Source organism: Arachis duranensis, chromosome 8 (assembly GCF_000817695.3).
Source record: "Arachis duranensis cultivar V14167 chromosome 8, aradu.V14167.gnm2.J7QH, whole genome shotgun sequence".
NCBI lineage: Eukaryota > Viridiplantae > Streptophyta > Magnoliopsida > Fabales > Fabaceae > Arachis > Arachis duranensis.
The window spans coordinates 27,879,446-27,907,106 of NC_029779.3; the positions used below are offsets into that span (position 1 = coordinate 27,879,446).

Below are 27,661 nucleotides of genomic sequence, written 5' to 3' on the forward strand. Positions count from 1 at the left end.
TAATATAAAATAATTTTGTATATATATATTCAATTATATTATTTAACATCATGTCATTAAAATTATTATCTTTTATATTAATTACATAAATAATTATCTAAAATAATAAATATAATTAAATTTTTGTGTAAAAAATTTTATGTTCTCATTGCATTAAAATTAACTTATTAATTTGTTTTGGTGACTCAATTAACTTATTAAATAAAAATAACCTTAATGTATAAGAAATATTATTGTGAAAATTTATCCTGGGTCAGTTGCTCCACCGAAATAAACATAACCTTAATTCCAGCCATATGATCCGTATCATCACCATTTGTGTGCACAACTCCAAAACAATGTTATCCAAATAAAAAATGTTAACTAGAATCGTCCACTAATATATTTGTGTATAAATATATATTTAATTTATTTTATTATTAATATATAATTATATTTTAACATATATTTTATATTGATAACTAATTTTAATAACTGATTTTAGTGTACACGTAACATAATGGTATCCAAATTAACTATAGCATATATTGTATATAAAGCATAAATAAATAAAAGTTTAATTATTTTATTGGTTCCTATAGTTTTATTAAATTTGTAATTAAATTCTTATATTTTTTTCTTTTAATTAAGTTCCTATATTACTTTTAATTTTATAAGTAGATCATTTTCAGTATAAAAAATATTAAAATTAATTAAATATTTTTTTACAAATTAAATGTATTTATAATTAAAAATCTAATTAGATTTTTTACCAAATATATGTTAGGAGAAATATTTGTTAATTTTAATGGTTTTGACATGTAAATGACCTAATTACAAAATTAAAAGCAGTATAAAGACCTAATTAAAAAAAATAAGAATTTAATTAAAAATTTAGTAAAATTATACAACTGAATAATTAAACCATAAATAAATGTCCTAATTACTTTTAATTTCTTTGTTCTTCACCATAACATTAAATAATGAGAATCACTCAAATAAAGATGTTTAAAACGTCTTTTTTTTAAAGATGTTTTATAGTAATTATAATATAGTATATATAATCGATTAAACCGTGTTATTTTTGTCAAAATTAGGCCAGATAAATTAATTTAATCGAAAAGATGGTGGGACTAAAATTTAGAATTATAAAAATTAATATTTATAATAGGAGTATTTTAGTCATTTTTTATAATAGGAGTATTGTAATTATTTTTTATAAAAAAATATTAATTTAGACTATTTTAAGATTTGATTCACTATTTTTTTGTCAAATTAATTTGTTTGACCTAATTTTGACAAAAATAATACAATTTAATCAATTATATGTATTAAATTTTAATTACTAAAAAATATCTTTAAAAAAAGAAATTTTATACGCCTTTTTCTAAATAGCTACTTGAATAATACCCATTAAATAATACTCATTTTGCTTCTTTTCGCAGGGTGCAAGTTGTTCTCAATTCAGGCAAGCCAGATTTATTACCCATAATATAAATGCGTTTTAAAATAAATAAAAGAAACTATTATTTACTTATATATTCTTTTTAAAAATTATTTACATTCTTCTCTTTTATTTTTATCACATTTTTTATAACGTACCTCGTTGTCAATAACAATAAGATATGTATATTTTTATTTCATTAATAAATAAAATAAGTAATAAAAAATTAATTTTTTTTATAAAACATATATTGATAAATAATATATTTTATTTATTCATTTATAAAAAAATCCTATAAATGCCATAAGTGATATTTCTGTTCCTCCAAGATGTAGACAGTTTTGGAGTATAGAAATAAAAGTGTGGATTCTATAATTTTTCTGTAGATCTCACATATTTTTTTTAATGAATTTAACCTCTCTTAATATATGTTTTAAGAGCATATATGTATTAAAATAAAATATCAATTGAAAGTTTTATAAAAAAAATGAAAATAATTATCTTTTGAATATATTTATTGAAAAATTAAAATTACTAATAATAATTTTAATTAATGTATATTTTTAGAACACATGAGCTAAATCTTTTTTATTCATAATTATTTATACATTTATTTCTACAATTTATAATTGTCTACATCAGTTTTAAAGGAGTAGAATAACATTTCTTCTTTTAGAGACGGAAATATATATAACGCAGAATAATAACGTACACATGCATGAAGTGAAATGTGCATGAGAGGCACATGGTGCTCGTTCAAGTTCACTTTTTTCACACAGGTAAGACAATGTAGTGTGCAAGCGTGTAACCAAAAGGACATGATCACATGGATTTGGATGAGAGAGATTGTAAAGTGAGAAAATTATTATGGGTTAATTACAGCTTTAATTTTTTGGATTTGTAATTTCTATTGCAATGTTAACCGGTTAACCCCTTTTCATACGTTCACTTTACAACTTCAAATTAACTCTACTTTTATAGAACATACAGGCAGGGACGGACATACGGGGCGAGTGGAGGACTCAGCCCCAACTTTTTTTAAAAAAAAATAATAGTAGTAAATTATTAAGTATAATTTAATTATTTAAAAAATTTATTTAATATTTAGTCTAGTATAAATAAGGATAAAATATATTTTTTGTTTTTGAAGTTTAACAAAAATTTTAAAAATATTTTTAAATTTTATTTTGTTTTAATTTTGTCCCAAAAATTTTTGATTTGTATCAAAAATATATCTTTGACGGCTAATTTTTCAAAAAATTTAAGACCGATTGAACAACAATTTCATAAGAACAACCTCTCAACACACGCAAATCAAACATAATTTTCATGCATTATTGTTAGATTGGTCTTAAATTTTTTAAAAATTTAGTCGTCAAAGATATATTTGATACAAATTGAAAACTTTTGGGACAAAATTAAAACAAAATAAAGCGTAGAAGTATTTTTGAAACTTTTGTCAAACTTCATGAACAAAAAGTATACTTTATCCTATAAATAATAGTCTAGTCCAACCTAAATATTAATGATTTCTAATATCTAAAAAGTAAGTAACAATATTAAAAAAATATTAAAAAGATATTATTACTAATATTTTTTAATTAAATAACATTTTTTAAATCCCACAAAGTATATTTTTTTTCTTGTGATCGTCTTTTTTTATTCTTTTGGTATTAATTCTCTCTGTTTCAACTACTATAACTGAAAGATCTTTTTTAGCTATGAATATTGTAAAGAATTACTCAGAAATTCTATTATCAATGAATTTTATAATGCCAAGAATCGACTACTTCATTAGTAAAAAGTATATACATATTTTTTCACTTTAAAATATATTCTCTATCGATATATTTTTGTAATATATCTTATATTATATAATTTTTTGTATAATTTTTTAATATTATATATGTCATTGCCTCCTATAATAATATTTCTGAATCCGTCCCTACATACAGGAAGGTAGAGCACTGCCAACAGTAGAAGGCACCATAAACAATTCTTAAACTTGCAAGCAGTAGAAATTAATCTTATCAATTTCTGATGAAGTGATGATTGTTATGTACAAGAAGATCACAACAGCAAAGATAAACGAACTAGAATAAAACTAGCATAATGAAGGGATCAAGTCATTTCAGCAATTATGGACTTCACTATACTTTTTATGCACATAACAATATACACTACCATACACTACATACAGGACTAAGGATATTTCCAGAAGATACACATTCAGGAAAGAAAATTACTCCGTAATTATCAAGAGTTTAAATACCATGCAATATACACTACTTTACAAAGAGCGCCCAAGAGTGGAATAAAGTAGACTAAGGATAAAAGGAGCAAAGATTCTATATATACGCCTGAGACATAACAATAAATTTTTAGAAAATAAAATAGAAGAAAAAGGGAGAGGAACATCACTCAATCTTCTCTAGTACTTGCAACCTGGTTTTCCGCTTCCAACCTTTCATAGAGGCGACCAGGTTGACCAGTCCAACAATCTGGCTTTTACTATATACCTGCAAAGGATGGAATTCTTTATTAAAGTTCGTGTGAGAACTTTTAATGAAGCCACATAAATGGAATGTCCTTACCGGGTGTGCATGTGCCCATTGCACATATTCTTTATCAGGAAGGTAGTAAGCCTGGTTTGGAAGTGAAAGTGTAGATGTCCGTAAGAAAATTATATTTTGGCTGCCCCATAATGGAAGCGTCAAACAAGAAATATGTGACATTATCAAATAGTAAATGATAGGCGAAAGGAAATTTATTTTGACCTTATGACCAAGAGTATTTTGTATATGAAAACGCAAGTGGAGTGTGTAATGTTACCAGGTTGATGAGATCCTTATTATTGGTTCCTTTCTTCCTTACCTTGATATAAGTTTCAACCATTTGTAGCTTGGACTTCACATTCAACGACAAAAGATGTTGTAGCCCATTGATTAAAACCTGAAAGGAGAGCAAAAAAAATCCTAATATAACATAGGGCAACTGAAAGCTACAACTACGACGGGAAGAAGGATTTATCAATATATTGGTTTTGACGTTTTGTCTGCAATTAAGACTTACTCCATAACAATAGATTTGATTGACACTAAGATGTAGAAAAAATTTGTTGTCTTAAAAGCTCAAACTTTGAAAGTATTTCAGACATTGGTAAATTTTTCAATAAAAAAAATTACATAATATTCAACAGTGAAATAGGATCAAATTACGATATATCGCAGGGCCACAATTATTAGTCCATGTTGACTTGAAATTCAATTTGTTCAAAGCACTAAAAAGATATTAAGATAGGTGAATACTATGCAACTTAAAAATTTGGTGTTTAAATGCTAAAAAAAATTATATTTAATTTAAAAGTATAAAAATTAGTAAATTTTAAATATTTAAAATTTATTATAAAAAATAAATTAAACAAAAATTAAACACCAAATAATACACATCTTAAAATTGACCTTAAACATGTCTGAAAAATAATTAACCTGCAGATCTAATGACATTAGAGCTCGTCCTTCATCACTACATCTCTTCACCCGTGAAAGTCCTTCGACAAGCGTTTCTGCTAGGATTTCAAGTCCATAGTCCAATAGTTTGTCTTGAATCTACACATTCAAAGATCACGTTTATACTTGAAAGACTAGAGTAATTACTTTGGTTTTTTGGTTTCAAAAATTAAACAATAGTATGAAATTGTAACCGATATTTACTAATTTTTGCTTTGGGTTATCAGAACTTGTAACTGAATTATATGTATACATGTATATGTCATATGCAACATCGAGCAAGAGCAATACCTCTTTACGAATTCCACCATGAGCAAGTCGTGCTGCATAATGCTTAAATTCCCCCAGCAATAAATCAACATACCTATAACAACAATTTAAATCAGAACTTCATGCAGAATGCAGCTCATTTATTATTAAATATAATAAAATCGGAAAGAAGTTGCAGCTATATGTTCTCTTTAAATAGTATACATTTTTTATGGGAGTAGATCTTCTCCAGTGAAAAAAAAACTGGATAGTATTCAGTGTTTAATCTAACCATTGATTGTTCTCTCTCTTATTTATTTTTGGTCCCACTTATAGAATCAAAGGTGAGAGATCACACTGCATTTTGTCTAATGTTAAAAAAACTGGAGAGGATCCATTTCTCATTTTTTACCTATATAGTTGTTGTTTCATAGCACCAAGAGAGCTAAATATTAAGTTGAAAAAGTATAGATAATTAATAACATTTTTGAACAATGTGTAAACAATGTGAATTATAGGGTTAAAAGAGTAAATTTAATGAGTAGCATTAAATTAGGGTGTAATATACTTGTATTTGATTGGTGGTTGTTCATGTTGTTCAAGATAATCATTGTTCCCCTAACACTCTCCTATTAAGTTATACCACGTCGTCTCAGACACAAAGGCCAAGATGAACAATGAGGTAAAATACTGTAGGAACTAATATCAGGTATGGATAAAGTAATAGAAAATGCTAGTGATTTTCTAGGATTAAGGCAATACCAAAAAAGATATCACACTCCTCTCGGTGTGTGTATTATTTACTGATACTGAGAAACATGTATACTGCTGAATATTCGAGAGACTTAACCCTTTCCTAGGCTAGTTTTATTGCCATTGAATATATATTAAGATGATCCAGAAATACAAACCCATTATGCTCTAGACCTAGCTCTTTCACTTCCCATTTAGAATTGGCGATGCGTTCGACGTACCTGTAAAATGTCGACAAAAAATATAGAAATTTGTAACTTTAAAAAAACCAAAACTATATAATAATAAATTTCTAAAGTCATACAATATATAAATTGAAAGTTCTCAATGGTGAAGAGACCAAATTAATTAGGACCAGTGGGTATTTTAAGGAAACACAAGAACCACAATCTGCATTGAACACCAAACACAAGCCTTTGCTAAGAGAATTCTGTGCTCTTTAAACATCACAGAAGATTGCCATTGTGCATATGGTGTGTTTTGCACTTTGGCTGTGTTCTTGTTACTATCTCTTGGATAATAAGATTTCTAAACTGAGTAGGGCTAAACTGATTCGATATGAGTAGGAGTCATTTTAGTAATTTTAGCATTGTGGTATTGTCCCCTTCCTAATCTGACTTACGATTAAGAGACTTTCTAGTCAAACATTATAAGGATATCATTTTTCTTAAGGACGCAACTTATAAGCTAAATTCCTTAGGTGCTTGAATTGCTTTCTCTAATAATAATATAACCAGTTTATTAATTTTTAATCACCTCATCCTTTGTTTTCTCAAAAAATAGCAAAAGTCGTGTTTATTGGAGAACAACACCACATATATCCAAAGAACATCAAATTGATCCTTTTATTAAACAATAGTTTAAGCATCATATAACTTTTCTCTTCAACTGATATTTCTAACAGACTGACCCACATTGTTATCATGGAGATTAATTTGAAACTTAAGAAATATTGTTTGATTCATAGCCACAGCCAAGAGTTCAAGTCATATTTACCCATTAACATGAAGAAGGAGTCTTGCTGTTGTCCTATGAACATGCTCTATAAGATCTGGAACAGCATCCACCTAAGGAAATCCTTAGATATCATTATCATATATATTGAGCAATTTTATATTAAGTATTAAAGGATGAATCAACTAGAGTTAAACAGGTAGATAAAATAAAAATCCTAACGATCCAATCCAAGCATGCTTTTTGGCTGGAAGTAGAGACCTCAGTAAATATGTTAAGTGTGCCTTAAAATTTAAGGCTTCAACAAAAGTATTTTAATTTAGTCTAATCTCTCAGACCTCAGGGATGATATTCCACATACCAGATGCACATAGAAATCCTCAAGTACAGTTGTATTACTCTGCAAAAGCATTGATCGGAGATGAGCTCTGGATCTATTCAGTGTCCGAGCAACAAGAGACAGAGCGTCAACAGCTACACACCTTTCCTGCGACATAATAATCTAGTTGAAGAACTAGATTATTTATATGATACAAAATGATGAACTCAAATGCATACCGTGAGACCCAATGAATTCCCTGAAGAATGACCAAAATTCATGCCAGGAGGACTTGTAGGGGTCAACTCTGCATGTACAAATGGTGAACCTAGAGACGTGGGTGATGACTGGGGTTTCATCATCCACATGTCACAGTCTTGCTTTATTCTGGACAAGGCTGTCTTCAGCCGATCTGCAAGTCCCAGTTATATTCAACCACTAGAAATGAATAAATACAGGATTCTTCTATTGCCAATGTTTGAGAATGTAATACCCTACTGACTATATCACTTACGATTATGAGAACAGGGTGAACTTTTTCCACTTGAACTACTATTCAGCTGACCAAAAGTTTCATATATAAAATGGAAAAAAATCTCAAAGGACTGGCATATTCCCTGCAGCAGTATACTGAATCAGGAAAAAGAATTCAGAGGAAAAATTAAAACCATAATGATGGCTTATATTTGAAAATAGCAAATCTTGGCAGCGGTCCCGGCCTTTGGGCCCCAAGAAAGGGTAAACAAGTGCTTTGACGGTAGAATAGAGCTTACCTTAAAGAATTCAACATTTATTACTTCTATTTTCTGCATAAGCCTTGCATATTTATCCATACACCTAACATGTTTAAAGCATCAAATAACTCAATAAACCCATTCAAAAAGTGGCAGAGACAAAATATAGTACATGATAATAGCTGATTTTGTTCATGCAAAACGGAAAACAACTCACCTTAGCAAACATAGCGAAGATCCGGTGTGTGCTGTATTCTCATCATCATTACAATGGGAAGCATAACCTCTTTTAAGATTCAGTTTTGAAATTCGACTAGGTAGTTGGCTGTCTTCATCAATAAAGTCAGCAAGAAGATCCTCATTTTCATCTTCAGAAACAGAATCATCACCCTTCATTTGCACTGAATCATTTTTCTTAGGCTGGACTTTATCACCCCCGAAGTTGTTTCTTGAGCCCCCATCAATAATATCACCATGAATCATTCCATTGGGTTGGGAGTAACCATGACCTTCTTTAGGGGTTGATGATGTTAGCAAAAATGGGTTTCCCCTTCTAATCCAATCAGAAAACCCACTTTTCCTAGCTCTACTGTGTGTGAAGTTTACTGATTTATCCAAATCAATTGCACTGGTATTAGTTGATTTGGTATTAGTTAAAGAAATCAATGGTGCACCATCACCAGTAAGTCCAGCAAAACTGACAAGTTGCACTGTATCTGGAGGTAATTTTAACCAAGAATCTTTCTCCAAAACCACTTTAAGTGCCTAAAAATAGTAACAAACCTACAAAATTAATCATTATGTATGATTTTGGATTGCATATAGAGCCATGATTTGCAGATCTCAAACTAGTACCTAGTACTTATCTCTAATATCATACAAGGCTCAAAGGAAATCGCAATTAACCACTATGATAAGAAACAATTACGAAGAAGGAGAAGCGCTTAGTTCACTTACATGTACATTTTGTTTATGAAAAGTTATAAAATAGTTTTCACAGACAAGCTTCAACTTCTGCCTGAATTCAACTGCTTCAATTCCACAAAAGGCTTCCCCAGCCAATATGAAGACAGTGAGGTCTTCATAATTTTTCAGGAACTGATGAATACTAGCAGAAGCAGCAGCAGAAGAAGAAATCAATACTGACACACGACTAGTAGTAAGATGCCATAGATTCTTGCATCCTCTTTGAAGAGTTTGTGAAACAAATGCTGTTGCATCTTTGCGAAGATGATACCATGGGGAATCAATGCTTGATTCTATGTTGTCCTCCTTTCTAGAAGCCTCAGCAACTGGATCATGAGAACCACTTGATGGTGAACCATCATTTACATTATTTTCAGCTAGTGAGGTAACTGTTGCAGATTCCTCCCTATAAGACGAGCCACACATTACATCCCCAGGACTGAACACAGAATTGTTGCTGGCTCTTACATCTGAAACAACTTCCTGAGCCTCACCTGGACTGCTGGAAATGTCATTGTTGCACGTATTTGAAGTTTGGTCTACTGAATCCTGCAGGTAAAATTGACCAAACGTAATTAGAATGAATAGCATATATCAAAAAACTAAATTCTTGTTATACTGCACTCAGCGTGAATAGCTTTATTCCTAGTCTTAAGATTAGATGCATATTGGTGTTTAAATTCTAGTTATACATGTAATCTACCATTGAGTAGTACTTTGCTCGACCAAATGCAAATCAAACCTAGGTTTCCTCGAACTTCCTTATGATTGGGTTTCATTTCATAAGTAACATGTTCCTTTTATGCAGTAGCTATATGGGCATCAAATGGAACATATTCTGATTATAAAGAATTGAGGAATACTCTCGAACCATTTACAGGAAACTATTTTATAAAAGAGCTATTGAGCTTTTACTGAAAATTTTAAAATTTCCCCCCTGGTAGTGTCAAATAGTATAATTGATGCGCAAAGGCAATCCTACCTAATATGTATAAGACGTTATTGTCACTTTAATAGGGACATAAAGATTGAACTCCTAACTGCTTGGGTCATAGATGCTTTAATTCAATGTAAATAAATGATAACACACACACACACACGAAAAAAAAGAGCATCGGCTGCTGATAGGAGGCCAAGAATAAATACTGACCTAATTCCAGCCTATATGAATATATGTAAGCAGAGAAGAAAGTAATATCTCGTTAGAAGAAACCCAAGTTTACCTTTCTTTCTAGCTGAAAATCCATAATTTCGTGGTATGAACACATAATTTCAAATAGAATAGCCAATGTTCTTAATAAGCACTGTCTAAACTTAGATTCAGGTATGTGAAGGCATAGATCGCTGTAAGTGAGCCTGGAATCAAATAACATTCATGAAGCACAACAAAAGTATTGTAATTGGTGACTACAAGATGGTAACTAAGCATGTGAAGGGAATTGAAAAGTACCTACTATTTTGTGAAGGAAACTCTTCCTCCTGCAAGAGAGACCAACATTATAATTAAACAAGTTCTCTGCCAATTTGGATGAAGGGAAAAGAAATTATAATCCTTTAAATCAAGCAGTAAAAACTTGTGCTTATCCATCTCTTTCAACAATACCGATTTCCGTTGTTTTCTTTTCACTCATTAAGAATATATTGTACTCTTAAGACTCATGAATCAGACTGCAATGTCACGGATTATTTACTGCAATTAACTGATAATAACATATACAAGAAACAGAGAGAATCAGGTAGACAGATCTTTAGCTAGTCGCTAACAAGAAAAGTTAAATAATTCAGAATTAAAATACATCAGGAGCCTCTTAGAGTTGCTTAACCCATCCATCCCAAAATATCACAAGCTAGTACCCATATTGCCCCTATCCCAAAAGGGAAAACAATAAATCATGTTTCCTGTTTTACTTTTGCCTTCGTAAAATTTCTAAAACAGAAAACATTAAAACTGAAAACACAAACCAAACAGGTAGAAACCCAGATGATCCTACAGAGGAAGTCAGGAAGAACATATTGTCATACCTCTTGCACAATAAATTTTAACACAGAGTTGGTTTCTGAAATAACTTCTTGCATGAAGAAACTTTGTATCTTTTCAGCAAGGCCAGTTGTATCTCCCATTAATGCATATGCATCGATTACCTGTATCAACTCAGCTTGTATTACATTCCGATTTGATAATATACCAGTAGTCCAATAGAAAATCTCAGCATACACAGCACATCCATTGGGGTCAAATGTTGATAGCGGTTTGTTATATATAAACGAGCCATGTTCTGACTTTAAATTGAACCAGAGATAGATATTATTGTCATAATGAAAACATGCTAATAAAAACATGCGTGAGCAAACATGTGATGATGAAACAAACAGATGTTTTTCAGAATGTCTTGCTAAATGAACCTGGGTAAGTCATAAAAACACGTTTTGGCAACCAATTCTTTTTTGAAAATATGATAATGTGATGATAGTTTATTTAGTCAAAGCTAGTCCAAATTAGAAGAACCTATTGGCGCGTGATTGACTACAGTAGTTCAACTGTATATGGATTTATGTTACAAAACTAACGTTCAACCTCCATACATAATTTTTAATGTTGCCAAATTTGCCATTGAAGGAAAAGTACAACAAAGCAAGTCCAAAGGCTCATCACAAAACTGTCTGCTTGCTACTAGCTCCATGAAAATAGAACAACAATCAATTTCCTGCGAAAGGAAATAAAAATACAAAACATAAAATCTGCACACTCACTGTTATATAACCATCTTGCTTGAACTCCTGGCATATTTCCAATAAAAGACCATCCAGCTTCTGTAGAGTTATTCCTAGCCAAACCTAAGTAATCATATGATTGAGGAAATCAAGCAGTTAAACATATCTTATATTGTCATCGGGGATTTGTGTTTTGACACAAGTGCAAAAGAATGGATTTTATTACATAAGTTACTCGGATGTAAAGAAAATATTAGAAGACAGCTGTATTCGTAAATAGTAATTTGTTATTCACCTCCACACCCTGACTCATCTCTTGTATTACTGAGAGCTCTGACAAGCTATCTAAGACTTGCAAATACTCAGAAAACACTTGAAATGCCTGCATAATTATCAATGTAAAAAAATTGTACGTTTTGGAACCTAGGTTTCATTCAAAATAAACAGCAAAAACAAATAGAACGCCATACACAGCAGCAAAACAAATAGAGAAGAACACCTTGCAGTAACTCCCTTCCTCAACGAGGGATTCAAGTGTTGATTTCATAACAAATGCACGATGAAGTTCAGTCAAGATTGGAAGCAGGTCCTGTGAATGTAGAAGCACGTATCATAAAGTTACTGCCAAATATCATTCAAAGTTTACACGATCATGAAGAAAGGGAAATCAAATCACAATGACACAAGAAAAAATTGGTAGCGTTTGGCGCTTATCTATGGAGAGCGAGAGAGAGAGAGAGAGACCAGAAGAGCTTGTTTCTTTTTTGAATAAGAATTCACAATCAGATCCCTTGAAACCTCATTGACAGATGATGTCAAGTGTCTTCTTCCATTCTAAAAAAAAAAAAAACTATTAAAAATAATCCAGTGAACCATAAAAATCTTGTAACAGTAGGAGTTGTCAAAAACCTTCTGAAGCTTATATTACCATGCTGATGACATTAGCAATCCTCAAGTCTCTTTCTAATTCCCTGACCAAATTCATCCCCTTCACTGGCCAAAAGTAAATATATGAACCTTTGGTAAACTAAATGAAATGAGTCAAATGACCCATAAAAGGCAGCTAGAAGGTTCCATATACAGAGCTTCCCAAATTTCTAAATAAACTTGGAACAAAGGGGTTCACTATTTTAGTATAACGTATTATTGTATTCTTCCAATATAGTGATTTATGAATATAGAACCATGAACTGTAGTTTTGGATTAGCAAATGGGTAATCACAATAATTGGAAACCATGAATTTTGATAGTAAAGAAGAGGTGGATGCTAAAGGCATAACATTATCTACTAGCACAAAATAGTTGGTGAGAACTAATCCTTGAACTTACCCATTACTTCATGATGCTCCATAACATGACGTGATAAATGCTCCGCTACTCTATCCAATTGTGTCAATCTAAGGGCAGCCTACATTAAAAATCACAGACTAAGGCATCTTATCAAAAGAGTTGATGCTGTGCACCAGAATTGATATTGCATACTATCATCAACTGTGGGTTTAAGAAGGACTGTTCAAAGTAGAAGTAATACAAAGGAGTGATTTCCTCAAAACAGTTAGAATGCATTCCACAAACAGTAAGTGTCAGTAGGAGGAACTATACCTGTTTTTCAAAATATATCTTCTCGTTTTCGTTTGCTGAAAGATGCTCCAAAACATGCCTAACTGGATCAAAGTCCTGCAGCAAGATATATTTATCAGAATTTTCTAGGATTTGCCAAGAATTCATTCACCTTACTAAAACAGTGATGAAATCCATATAATTTGTGTTCATTTCTATTAAAAATGAGAAGAAACTATTTGAAATGCTTGCATGTGGATGCAAGGAAGTACTGAGAAACTTAATATTTATTTACTTACAAGTTACAGACGTCGTTCATCTTCTTCTAATAATTATTAAGTATGTAAATAGATGTAAGTAAAAGCATAGCAATTTTAAATTTAAAATGCTCTACGTCCCTTCAACAGAAAGGAGGATGCAAGAAAATATCAGCACACAATCAAAACTAAAGAGACGCCATCACATAGCACCTCTTCATAGAATCCATCCTCCAGTTCCTCCACCACTTGATCATGAGGTCTTCTCCCATATATGGAACTCAACTCCTCGGAACTCGTTGAAAGACTATACCTCTGGTGAGGAGGCAATCTTGCAATAGCACGAGCAATTGCAGCTGCCGCAGCAGCTCGAGCAGGAATCTGCAGAACAACAAAGATTCATTTCACATTCATTAAAAGCACGAGCTAAAACTCCAAGTCGCACGGAGCAACAAATCAGAATATCAGATCACCGAAAATCATATAATCCGAAACTCGAAACGAACACGTCTCTAAAACGATTGAAAAACTCGCATCAATCGGACACATCACAAACAATGCATAACAGATTCAAACACGTTGTCTTAGCTAAACCGTAAAACAACAATCAACGATTCAACTCCATGGATTCAGATAGGAATTAACTGAAACTAGAAATGGCGCATTTGAATCTTCTTTCATTTTTATTTACCTCGGGGCGATCGGAGAGGGGAAGCAGCTGGCTGCGCGATGTGGTGGATATGACGGAGTTCAAGATCCTCTCTCCAACCTTGGACAAATCCATTGATGACGATGGTGCTAGTCCTTCCTGGAATAACGAGAAAGGAAGCAATAAGAAAACCCTAGAGGTCACGCTCAATTCGCCATTGGAGTGGTTGAAGATAAATAACGGATTTCCGAGAACGCTTTCAAATGGAAGAAACATCTATTTATACTCTCTCTTTGGCGCGCGCGATCGAGCGGGAGGCTCAACTCCAGTCACCTCGACTGACAGGTAACAGTTTCATTATTGATTTCAATTCAGAGTGAAGCTATGCAATTAGATCTGATTAGTGAGTGTTAATTAATTAATTTTGATTTGGTTGGAGGGTAATTGAAATTAGAGAATGAAAATTTTTTAAGCTGCAGTTCACGTTAGTTAGGATCGTCTCTTCTCTGCTCTGCTCTGCATGAAACAATACCGAAATTGATTATTGGTTACGATGTATCATGCATACAACATACAAGTCCCTTGCATAGAAATACAAATTGTGACGGTTAAACCAGCATAAAAAATTTGTTTAATTAGCAGAGTGCCACATCATCGATTTTGTACTTGTACTATTCTTATATAAGATATTTTATTGATTATTTAACTTTAACTTCACGGACATTGAAATTAAATAATTTTTTTATTCAAATATAATACTTTAAAATTTAAAGATCAAAATGAGATTACGCCTAAACGTAAGAATCAATTTAATAATTTATCCAAAATTAAATATGGAATTACATCAATAACATTTTTAGAATAATACTACATATTCAAATGTTTTTGACAATAGATAGTATTACTCTAAATCTTATTATTTAACTTAGTTAAACTTGATTTACAAAAAGATTTGGATATATAATATTATTCATATTTTTAATATAATTATATTAATTGTACATTAAAATAAATTATTAAAATTAGTCACTAATATAAAATATATATTAAAATACAAAATATACATTAAAAATAAGGTAAAGGTTTAATTACTCTGTTGATCCCTATAGTTTTGTGAAATTTTCAATTAGGTTCCTATATTTTTTTTCTTTTAATTGGGTTCCTATACTAATTTTTTTTTTTCAATTAGGTCTCTTTTGGTAGTAATTGGCTTAATTGTATAAGGACCCTACTAAAAAAAATTGGTGTAGGGACTTAAATAAAAGGAAAAAAAAAGTGTAGGGACTCAATTGAAAAAAAATTGGTGCAGGGACCCAATTAAAAAGAAAAAAAAGTATAAAGACTTAGTTAAAAATTTCGCAAAACTATAGGGACCAACAGAACAATTAAACCTAATAAACAACATATATATTTATAATGGCTGATTGTAGTGAACAAATATTATTTTTTATCAAAATATAAAGACGGTTTGGAGAAAATAAAATTGGAGATTCAATTTTAATTTAAAAATATTTTAAATTTTTTAAAAAATTTCAAAAACAAAAATTAAAAAGTTTGATTTTAATTTAAAAATATTTTAAATTTTGTTTAATTTATGAAAATAAAAAAAAGAGAATCTAATTTAATTTATTTTTTAAGATAAATCAAAAAGTTTGATTTTTAATTTTTTAAAAATTAATATATCATGTAAATTGATGGATATAATTTTTGCGCTCCATTATTTTCTCAAAAAAAATTAAAAACACTAATTTTTATATGACACATTCAAATGAAGATGTAAACATTTTTTATTAAAGATATTTATGTTAAAAGTATAATTTATTTGTTTAGTCACATCTAAAAAAAATATAATATTTTTTATAACATATAAAAAAGTTAAATTTTACAATTCACCAAATAATAATAATAAAACATCTTCACATATAAATAATTATAAAATCTTTATAGTAAGATCCACCTTTCTATATACTACATTTATGAATATGGTACAACTGAATCATCCTCTATTATCATACACACATGGACCATATTTAAAATAAAAATTGTCTACTATCTCTTTCCATCTATTTCACCACTAAGGCATATATTATTTGGAGTGATGTTAGGTAACTAAAGAATAATTATAATATAAAAATGTCACATAAAATTTTTTATTTTTTTGATAAATAAGTAATATATATCTTTTTATTACTTATCCTTTTTATCATTTATTATTTTGCTGTATGTTTGAAGTCATTAATGTTCTTTATAAAATCAATTTCAATTTCTCTCAAATCAAATTCCTAACATTTCTCAATCATATTATTATCCATTAAAATGCAATAATTCTCTACAAAAAATATGAAAATTAAATTAAAAATTTTTAACAACTTCTACTATATAATTTATATTTTACATATAGACTATTAAAAATAAAAAATAAAATATAAATATAAATATTATGATCTATTAGTGCACATATGAGATAATTTGAAAAATACAATAAGACATATAGTTTAAAATTTGATAATATTAATTATAAAAATTTATTAATTATAGACATCATAGGTATGAAATTATGAATATTATGAGTAAAAATTATGGATGTTATTAACATTAAATAATTGATGTTATGTGTATAAATTTATGGATGTTATGAGTAAATTTATCAATTGAATAAATTAATTTAAAAATTTGATATTTTTTTAAATTCAATTATGATAAAATTTTAAAACATCTGTGTTAACTTTATAGTTACTTATATGCAATAACTGAAAAATGATATGTGTATGGGCATGCTACACATCCATGTAACCATATAATCAAGTTGGCCCAAGTCCAAATAGAGTCACGCGCATTAATAACAAGTGAAAACATGCGCTCGAAAATCCTTCATTACTTCGCACTCATTATGAAAAAACGTTACTTCTTACTCAACACGAAACTGTTCCTTTTCTTTAAATCTCTCTCAAAATCACTCAAACTTCAGTCACGTTCTCTGCGAAAACCACGACTGGAGAAGAATCACGAGAAGATTTGGCAAGGAACAACCATAAACAAACAAAAACAGCAACAGAGATTTGCCTTCCTCCTCCTCCTCATTCTCCTCCTTTTTTTCTGCGTTCCTTCTTCTTCACGTGTTTTCTCCTTATGTTCATTCTTTTGTTGTTATTGCTGCTGTATTTTTTTGTCTTTTCCTCTTTCTCTCCCTAGTGAAGAAGCAGTAGAAGGTGAGGAGGAAGAGTTTTAAATTGTGCAGAACAGAAATAAACTGAAATGGCCAACTCCACTGAACCGAACATCATTCATGTACTAAATAAAATGTCATAAACATTTAATCATAAAAGAAAAATATTTCTACATGCACAAGGACTCAATTGAGCACACTAACAATCAAGTAAATCAAAATGAGCAACTCCACTTAATTGAGCAACATTCATGTGCTGAATAAAACATTATAAACATTCAATCATCAAGAATAGCATTTTTTCATGCAAAAAAAGTCAACTGAATACATAATAATCAAGTGAACTGAAATGACCAACACCACTAAACCAAACAACAATCATGTGCTGAATAAAATGTGATAAACATTCAATCAGTAAGAAAAATATTTCTGGATGCACAAGGACTCAACTGAATACATTAACAATCAAGTGAATCAAAATGAACAACTCTACTTAATTGAGCAAAATGTTGGTGTTGTTGGTGATGATTATAACGAAAGAAGAAGGAGGAGGAGGAGAAGAAGAATATGCGTGCGCGAAGAAGAAGAAGCAGAAGAAGAAGAACCTACGTGCGCGAATTTGAAAGAAGAAGGAGGAGGATGAAGAGGAGGAAAAATACTATTCTTGTTGATTGAAAGTTGATCACCTCATTCAATTGATTTGAAGTTGAATCATTCATTGTTTTCATTCAGAAGTGTAGATCAAAGAAGAAAACAAAGAAGAAGAAGAACGACGGAACTTATTACGTTGAATTCAATGCAGATCAATAATAAAGAATGCGAGCTAAGAAGAAAAATGCGAATAGAGGAGAACGACGAATTTTATTAGGTTGAAGAAGAAGAAGAACGAAAATGCGAGAAGAGAACAAGGTTTACGTCATATGAGACGCGTGTATAACAAATCCGTAAGGAAATTGGGGAGGCACGTCTGATTGAAGTTACTTGGATAGTTTGGATGAAAAAATTATATGGATGTAAAGCTTTAAGTGTCATAATATAATATTATTATAATTAATTTTAAGTTATAAAATATTTAAATTTTATCCCATTTAACCTACTTATATATCATACGACTATTATCATTATTACATAATGTTATAGTTCGTAATTCGCCTATAAAAAATATTTACACCAACAAATAAAGAGGAGTTTATCTATTTTAAAAAAAATTCTATTAGATAATTAGGTATAAAATAAAAATATTTATTATATTTTTAAAACAAATTTATGACAAAAATAATCTTATTACTTTTACTATTTATAGTTTTTTTTTAGTTTTTGTAATACTTTACATATAATTATTGTTACAATGGGTAACCAGAGATAGGTGGGTTGGACTTGTTAGATTGGCTCAATCGCTTGAAGGAGGGGACCCTCTGACTGGATTCACGTCTGGGCGCCTCCGTCCGACTTGTGTGTGTATGAGTGAATAGAGGGTGTTACCTGCAAAGATACTCCGATGCCTAAGTCAGCAAGTGTCTAAGCAAGTTTTTAGAGAGTATTGGAACTTTCTTTGATACCTAAGGGGTGTCAGTGTATTTATAGTGGTGAACCAATAACCACCGTTGAAGTAGTTCCACCTTTTAAGGAAGATAACCGTCTCTTTATCTTAGAGAAGTTGAGATATGACTCCTGGAAGTGAGTTGAGAGATTTTAGGGGCAATTACTTATTTAAATGGGTGTTATCTGCCAGCTAATCTTTACTTCCGACTTCCTTATAGCAAGTCGTGGTTAGATCCGACTTATTGAGAGAAGGTCGGTGTCGAATGGGGGCCAATTATTGGATTGGGCCTTTAGTTAATTCGGACCTGGGTCTTAGTGTTGGGGTAGGGTATGAACAGTGCCCCTATTCGAGTATAATCTATTTCCTTTAAGAGTTGGACTCGAGTATTTTAACTCAGGCTTGTAACCGACATGATGAGAAACCGATGAGATTCAAAATTTCTCAACAGTCGTGTCTAATCAAACGTCGCGTCCGTTAGGAGTTTGCGTATTTACACGCGGGAAGCAGTTACATTGGTAACGACGCACCTCTTTTAATGACCGCTTTGACTTTACCATTATGTCCCTGTCGTGTCTATAAATACTTTTCCTCTCTTTCTTTGTTTCGTTTTTGAAAACTTTTGCACCTACACTTTCCATTTGAAAGAATCTTCTTCTGTTCGAAAGAAACTTCCTATTTCTCCGAGTCACTGCTACCTCTACCCTTCTTCATACAAATTTTATCAAATTATACTTATCATACAAAAAATTCTATCAAATTATAAATTACTAACTCAATAATTATTACATATTTAAAATTAAATTAAAGATTACAAATCAAGGTGCTACAACCATTTTTATACTATTTGTTAAAATAATAAAAAATATTGAGTATAACTGCCTTAAATATAATTACACTCCAAGTCAACAATGACACTAAAACACTATCTCAATTGAAGAATTTATATAGCCTCACATTTATATTAAAAGTCAAAGTAGATTATTTTAATCTTAAAAAAGACTCTTGACAATTACACTGCTACCAAGATATTTGTCTCAACAAAAAATAGTAAAACTCAACTCCTATTACAACAAATAAAACATATAATACTACAAAAATTTTATTTATGCAAACCATCATTTATATTCTTCAATTCATTGATTATAGGAACTAATTTTACCAACACTAATATCATCATATCTAAATGACATATCAATCAAGAGATTAAAGAAAAAGAAAAGTAAACTAATATCATCATATCTAAATGACATATCAATCAAGAGATTAAAGAAAAAGAAAAGTAAACGAATCTAAAATACATCTTCACATGAAAAACATATTTACAAAAATAGAATAAAAAAAGATAATAAAAAATATATACAAGTTAATAATTCAAAAAAAAACATGTCTTTATAAGAACATATGAAAAAAGAAATAAGTCAAACAACCACTAAAACAAAAAAAAAGACAAATACCATATAAAAAAATTATATCCGTCAATTAAAATAAATACAAAAATAAAAACAACAAATAAAAATGTAGCTTTATATATACAATTTTAATATAAATAATTTTTGTATTATAAAATATTTAAAAAAATACGTCTAATTTAATATAAATTTATATATATTTATATTATCATTAATTTAACAAGTCTCCCCCTGGTTATAATTTATTTAGAAAAGGTAGTATAGCCCTATATGAAGTCTTCAAGAAGTCACGTGTGTGGCGTGCATGCCAGTTACTTCATGAATAGCCCACTTCTATGCCTCTAAATGATAACAATGATGACGATGGACATCGAGGACGATCATTGTTGTTGTGATCATAATTTGACTAAGACAAAATAATGTAGGAATCAGAATCTAATTAAACAAGATAACAACACCTTTAAAAGGTATCGTGACCACGACCAGAAGAAATTTAATTGAGAATAAATAAGTACTCTATATATCCAAATCCATATTAAAAACCATAGTTCTATCTTGGAAGATATACAGGGAATGAAGCTCACGATTTATTACAAGATAGCATAATGCATTACATATATGGGGCATACTATGGAGTAGAAATGAAATTGTTTTTATATGTGTAGAAGGATAAATGTTAAAGCATCAGTAATTCACGCCGTTAGCTCTTGGATAAAAAAAATTAATTATAGCACACAATTATATATTGATTTCTTTTTTTTATGGAAATAATTATTGATTTCTTAGACTTACAATAAGTTAAGAAAGAGAGTCTGTGACTCTGCATCATAAAGACTATTTATTATTTGATTTATTGTTAATAATATGTGCATCACTAACTAAATTAGAATTAAGTCTACTAGATGAAACAAATTAAAAAAATAAATATTATTGTAGAGATTAACTTAAAAAGAAAAAAACAAAAAAAAAGAAGAAAGATATGAAAGACTAATTTATTTTTACTCTTTTAAGTTATTACTATTAAAAAAGGAGAATGTATAGTTATAAGTAATTATTATATATTCGTTTACTGTGGTAAACAAATTTAATTTGTTTTTATAATTATATATTCTAAATACATTATTAATTATTTTATTATTTTACATGTTTTAAACTTTTAATTTACGATAGAATGGCTTTAATTTTGTCAACCAAAAATAAAAAAATAAAATTTGAATAAATACCAATACTTATTATAGATATAAAGATATATAAAAATCGAAATAAATAATTATTGCGGACCAGAATAAAAAAAAAATATCGAAGGCTCATTAAAAAAATGGATCCAGACCTCCTACAGGAATGATTTGAAAGATCCAAAACAAAAAATAATGGTATTTGTTAACAACAACATAATAAATAGGCGGTCAGTCAATATAGATTGATCCGAGTTTTTCTTTCTTTTACCACTTAGGAAGCCTGCAAGATGAAAGCCTCATACACGGTTTTAAATGAGAGAAAGAAGTGAGGAATCCTCTTTTCGACTGTCACTCTAAATTAAATAATTCTCTTTTCTTTTTGATAAATTACTATTATTAAAAATGTCTCTTTCTTTTTCTAAATATCAGTTTTTACTTTCTATCGTAGTTTTACTTATTTAATTAAGTAAATTAAGAATAATTTAATATATTTTTTAATTTATTATAATAAGTTAGGATCCTTTATATGAAATTTGACTTTAACAAAAAATTTAATTTATTTTTTAATAATGTTATTAAGGATAAAATATAGTTTTTATCCTAATATTTGTGATTTTTTTAAAAAATACTCTTATATTTAGTTGTATTTAATTTTGTTCTAAAATTTTTATTAAAGACAAAATTAAAAACTTTTAAGGATAGTGTTGACACAAATCGAAAACGTAGGGAATAAAATTGAACGAATCAAAAACGTTAAGAATAAAATTAAATAAAATAAAAAATTAGAGATAATTTAAAAAAATTATAGACATTAAGAATAAAAGTATATTTTATTCTAATATTAAATATTTGAAAATAAATAACAATTTACAATTAAAAAAGTATTGTTTGGTCCATAATATTTAAACTAAGTTCTAATTTTGTCCTTAATGTTTGAAATATTTTATTTTTGTTTAAAGCATTTTATGTCGTTCTAATTTAGTCTTTTGTTCAAAATTAAAAAATTTTCTTCAAAAAACAATGGAATACCTTTAATAATAGTAATTTATCAATTCAATTTATAAATTAAAACATGTAAAATATTAAAAGTATAAAAATAATTAGTAATATATTTAGAACATATATATAATTATAGAAACAAATTAAATTTGTTAACCACAATAAATGAATAGTAATTACCTATTACCTAAATTATACATTCTTTCGTTTTTAATAATAATGACTTTAAATTTTATAAAAAATATTTTGGTTAATATTAAAAAATATTATATTTATTTTATTTTTTTTATTTTTTCATCTAATGAACTTAATCCTAATTTAATTAGTGATACACATATTTATTAACAAATAACAATAAATCAAATAATAAGTGGTCTCTATGACATAGAGTCACACACTCTCTCTCTTTCTGTGGGCCAACAAATTAACAATAGTGTACTGTAATTAATTCTTTCCCATTGAATTATTTATACTTTGACACCTATCTTTTTATACATGTAAAAACAATTTTATTTTTACACCCTAGTATGCCCCTACATATATAGGTGCGTTTTATAGCTGTTTTTCTAAATATAAATATAGATGTATTTTGTAAAGTTGTGTATGAAATTTATGAAGAAAAGGAAATGAAGAACACTCGCAAAGCACGCTTGACAAGATCATCATGTGCATGCATTAAAAGGACTCAAAATTCTATATATTTGAAGGGAGAAAAAAAAAAACCTCAAAACCAAACCATATATGCGACCCTTTTTGTTGTTGTTGTAATTTGCAACTATGAAGCAAAAGCAGCACCCATTAATAATATTAGCTTTCAACATGCTTCTTTTCTTTATGATTTTTCTCGTATGCTCAACTTACTCGTTAACGATTCCAAGATTGAGTCCCATTGCTGAATGGGAAAAGACCACTGCTGATGATTATTCAGATGTGAAAACATTTTATTACAATCAAACTTTAGATCATTTCAACTATAATCCTCAAAGCTACCAAATATTTCAGCAAAGATATCTCATCAATTTCAGGTATTGGGGTGGGGCTAATTCTAATGCTCCAATATTTGCCTTGTTAGGTGCTGAAGAACCAATTGATAGTTCTCCCCGAGTCATTGGATTTTTAACAGATAATGCTGCTTCCTTTAGTGCTTTAATATTATACATAGAGGTATACTTTACTTTAATTTACAAATTCAATTTGCTTGGTTTAGTAAAGTTTTTTTTGTTCTGGAGAGATTAATTATGTGTATGTTTAGAGTTAAAAAAAAATGTATATATTTATTCTTGTAGTTTTTAAAAATTAAGGGTGCAAATAAAATATTTTTAAAATTAGTTTGCGATTATTAAAATTAAAAAATTTATTATTTATATTTATTATATTTTTTTAAATGTTAATAATTATTTACTAAATATTATAAAAAATTATTTTTAGATTAATTTAACGAATAATAAATTACTTTTTTACAAAACTGCATTTTCTTTAATTTAATTCATTCTTTAAATTTCTGTTCCATCACCAGCATCGATATTATGGAAAATCTATGCCATTTGGTTCTAGAAAAGAAGCAATGAAAAATGCAAGTACTATTGGATATTTCAATTCAGCTCAAGCACTAGCAGATTATGCACAAGTCATCATACATGTAAAAAAGACACTACACGCCAAAAATTCACCCGTCATCGTAATTGGAGGATCATACGGTGGAAGTGAGTTTAATTTCTCAATTATTCACTGGTTCTTTAATTATATAATATTTTGATAGAATTTAATTTGTTACTACGTAGTGCTTGCCACATGGTTTAGGCTCAAATATCCACACTTAGCCATTGGTGCCTTGGCTTCATCGGCTCCAATTCTCTACTTTGATCATATTACACCACAAGATGCCTACCACTCAATTGTGTCAAGGAATTTTCAAGTAATCTATATATATATATATTATCGTTTTTTTTTTGTATTTTTGAAAGAGTCATAAAAATAATGATTGACATGGATGCAGGAAGCTAGTAAGACATGCTATGAAACTATAAGAAAGTCTTGGGCTGAAATTAAAAGAGCAGCTTCTCAATCAAATGGTCTTTCCATTCTTAGTCAGAAATTCAACACTTGCGAGTATGAACTCTATTTTTATTTTGTATGCATTATCTTAATGGATTTTTAGTTTCTTTAATAAATTATAAAAAAATAGTTTTAATCTTTATCATCAATTTAATTTGTTAAATGCTAAATGTGATATGATTTTGAGCATTTAACCTGCTTATTAGGGTTAAACAAACTAACAATATAAATTTAAACAAAATATTATTATTATGTATTTGAATATTGACCGTAAAAAAATATTTTATAAAATCAATAATTAATATATGGTTACTGTTTCTAATTGCAGACCATTAAAGCAAATTGGTGGCTTAGTATACTATTTGGAACTAATGTATATATCTGCGGCACAATACGATCGTCCACCGGATTATCCAGTTAATGTGATTTGTGGCGGTATTGATGGAGCTTCTTCTAAAAGTTCAGATATTCTCAGCAAGATATATGCAGGTGTTGTGGCTTTGACCAAAAACAACACATGCAAAGTTTATGGCCCATTTCATGGATCTGAGACCAGTGATGGTTGGAGGTGGCAGGTAATAATAATTAATTGCAATTTAAACAAAGTTAAATTAAAGATGTTCGACTATTTTGTTTTGCTTGTACCTCTTAAATTATAACGTTCGAAGTTAGTCAAGCCAACTCATTAATCAATTTGAATTCAACTCGTTAATATTTTGATAAGTTGAACTCATAATGAGTTGGTAAGTCAAATTTAACTCTAAAATTAAGTTCATAAATTAAATGAGTCGAACTTATGTTTGGATAAACTCAACTTATTAGCTTATAAGCTGGATAGATAAATAATATATAAAATCGCAATTTTTTAAAATATATGAGTTATAATTTATTGAGTATATCAAACTTAAATTTAAGAAATAAACTCAATTGTTAACGAATCAAGTCATGAGTTAAACTCAATTTCCGTGAGTTTTATCCCTATACCTTTAAACTAATTTTGTAATGGCATGTAATTAAGACTCATCACTCATAACAGACATGATGAATTATTGCAATAATATGTATACTGCGATAATATGGTATTTATTTTTCTAATAAATGTCATTTTAACAAGCACAAACTCCCGACCCTATTATTGATCTTAAAAAATGATATTTAATTAATATTTTGTTGTAAACTCAGACATGTAGTGAAATGGTGATACCCATCAGCATAGGAAACAATTCCTTATTAGAACCTTCCCCTTTTAATTATGAGAGCTTTGCGAGGGATTGCAAGAAAAAATTTGGTGTTGCCCCTCGACCCCATTGGGTCACTACTTATTATGGAGGCCATGTAAGTACATCTTTAATTTGTCACATCCATATTTATTTATATGTTATTTACTATCATATATTTCAAATTTAATATTTGTATGAACGTTAAAGATATAATAGATGTTACTAAGATGATGTATAGTAAAATCACTAAAGTGGTCTTAAAATCTTTTATATTAATAATGTTTTTAACATATATAGTGTATAATAGGGACCTAATAATAAGATTTTTTTTTGTGGCTAATTAATGACAGGATATCAAGTTAGTTCTTAAAAATTTTGGCAGCAACATCATTTTCTCAAATGGGTTAAGAGACCCTTATAGTAGTGGCGGGTAAGCATCTAAGCCATATAAATTACAAAATATTATTGATTATTCTAAAATATTAATAGTAAACATTTGTGTGAACATGTTATGTATTATTAATAATTTCAGGGTTCTTAACAACATATCAGATAGTCTTATTGCTGTCCACACAGCTAATGGTATGTTCCTACATTATATCAATAAAATAGTTTTTCATGGTCTTTTCGTTCTATGTCCCATCCTTTTATTTATTTGTCAATTTCAAATATTACCAATTTTTAGGATCTCATTGCTTGGATATGTTGGGTGCAAAGAAAACTGATCCAAACTGGTTGGTGGAACAACGGAAGACAGAGATTAAGATTATGAAAGGGTGGATCACTCAATACTATGCTGATCTTAAATAAGTGCATTCAAAGACATGAAAATTTCAAAGCAAACTATTAAAGTCATATATATGAATATGACTATATGAGGTCTTTATTTGTGAAACTCAAATAAAAGAGTTAGTTATACTCTACTGATTATCCATATTTTCGATAACACTTTTTGTCTACAGCTTTGGTTAGTTTTGGTTAATCCATTATTACTTTAGCTTTACGTTTGCTTTAATAATATTATTATTCTTATGAAATATTAATAATTATAAATTGGCAAGAACCATATACCAGAGAGATTCGTAAAAAGATTATCATTTAAGTTTAAATCACCATCAATTTTCTTTTTCTTACACCATATTTTGTGATAAATTCATCAATCAAATTAAAACTCTTACATCTAATAATATATTATCTCAAATAAAGAGAAAAAGACAATATAGTTCAAGAGTGATGTGTAATAACGGCAGGGATAACAATAATTTGAGTTTTTTTTTTGTGACTAAAGTAAACTAAACAAAGAAAAATAAAACAAACAAAATAAGGAACTGCTTAAATAGAGGGAGAGTCCGTTTAAGATTATTCTTAAACTCCTCTCAAGGTGAAAAAAACTCTACATGCGAAAGTTGTAATTTCATCGCCATCTTTGTTATAGTATCTGTCACCGTATTTGCATCTCTCATAATCAAACGAAAGTCAACACGTTAATTCCAATGCACGATATCTCTTATTTTGAGCACCAATGAATCAATAAACCCAAAATCATCTTGAGTAACAAGATTAAATGCTTCCACGCAATCCGTCTCACAGATAACATCTCGTTGACCCGCATCCCAAGCTAAGAGATATCCTCTCCAAATAGCAAACAATTCTCCTTGAAAAATACTATTACTCTCAATCATTCTCAAACACCTTCTTTGTCAACTCCCATTATAATCTTTAATAACACAAGCAAAACCAATACGATCACCCGAGCCAAAATAACTAGCATCACAATTAATCTTAAAAGTAACAATGGATGGGGATTCTAAACACCATTTAGAGTAGAGGGAAGGGACATACGTTGTAATTCAAAAATATTCATAAACTTCTTTTCTAAAATTAATGCCAGACAAATTACTTTTTCCGGTGGCCAAATTTCATGAGACAATAATTTGAGTTTAAGATTTAAGATTTGAAAAAAAGACAAAAATAAAATTATAACCTGAAATAAGGATAAAATTTAT

General features: G+C 29.2%; 2 protein-coding genes across 4 annotated transcripts; one reads left to right on the forward strand and one right to left on the reverse strand.

The window, feature by feature from the left end:
• Window positions 1-3,609: 3,609 nt before the first annotated feature.
• On the reverse strand, window positions 3,610-14,443 carry LOC107461805 (uncharacterized). The gene is made up of 26 exons (XM_052253308.1): window positions 14,429-14,443; window positions 14,128-14,244; window positions 13,650-13,817; window positions 13,222-13,296; window positions 12,949-13,027; window positions 12,548-12,612; window positions 12,364-12,453; window positions 12,119-12,208; window positions 11,915-12,001; window positions 11,659-11,742; window positions 10,930-11,049; window positions 10,358-10,386; window positions 10,131-10,263; window positions 8,899-9,456; window positions 8,159-8,706; window positions 7,981-8,044; window positions 7,722-7,824; window positions 7,447-7,619; window positions 7,250-7,375; window positions 6,931-7,001; window positions 6,093-6,155; window positions 5,224-5,296; window positions 4,912-5,031; window positions 4,298-4,375; window positions 4,018-4,068; window positions 3,610-3,942 (listed from the first exon to the last, which is right to left on the reverse strand). Exons 1-26 carry the CDS (start codon window positions 14,441-14,443, stop codon window positions 3,841-3,843), a joined length of 3,282 nt encoding a protein of 1,093 aa, XP_052109268.1. The 3' UTR covers window positions 3,610-3,840.
• An 8,550-nt stretch (window positions 14,444-22,993) lies between these two features.
• On the forward strand, window positions 22,994-26,601 carry LOC107461905 (uncharacterized). 3 transcript variants are annotated; one of them, XM_052253105.1, is made up of 9 exons: window positions 22,994-23,544; window positions 23,897-24,087; window positions 24,181-24,295; window positions 24,377-24,489; window positions 24,764-25,010; window positions 25,618-25,770; window positions 26,006-26,085; window positions 26,188-26,237; window positions 26,341-26,601. In XM_052253105.1, the coding sequence occupies exons 1-9, from the start codon at window positions 23,158-23,160 to the stop codon at window positions 26,463-26,465; spliced, it is 1,461 nt and encodes a 486-aa protein (XP_052109065.1). In that variant the 5' UTR covers window positions 22,994-23,157; the 3' UTR covers window positions 26,466-26,601. The 3 variants fall into 3 exon arrangements, with proteins under 3 accessions (XP_052109065.1, XP_052109067.1, XP_015935952.1); XM_016080466.3 differs by having other exon boundaries at window positions 22,996-23,544; window positions 23,897-24,083; window positions 24,162-24,295; XM_052253107.1 differs by lacking the exon at window positions 25,618-25,770 and having other exon boundaries at window positions 23,897-24,083; window positions 24,162-24,295.
• Window positions 26,602-27,661: the final 1,060 nt, after the last annotated feature.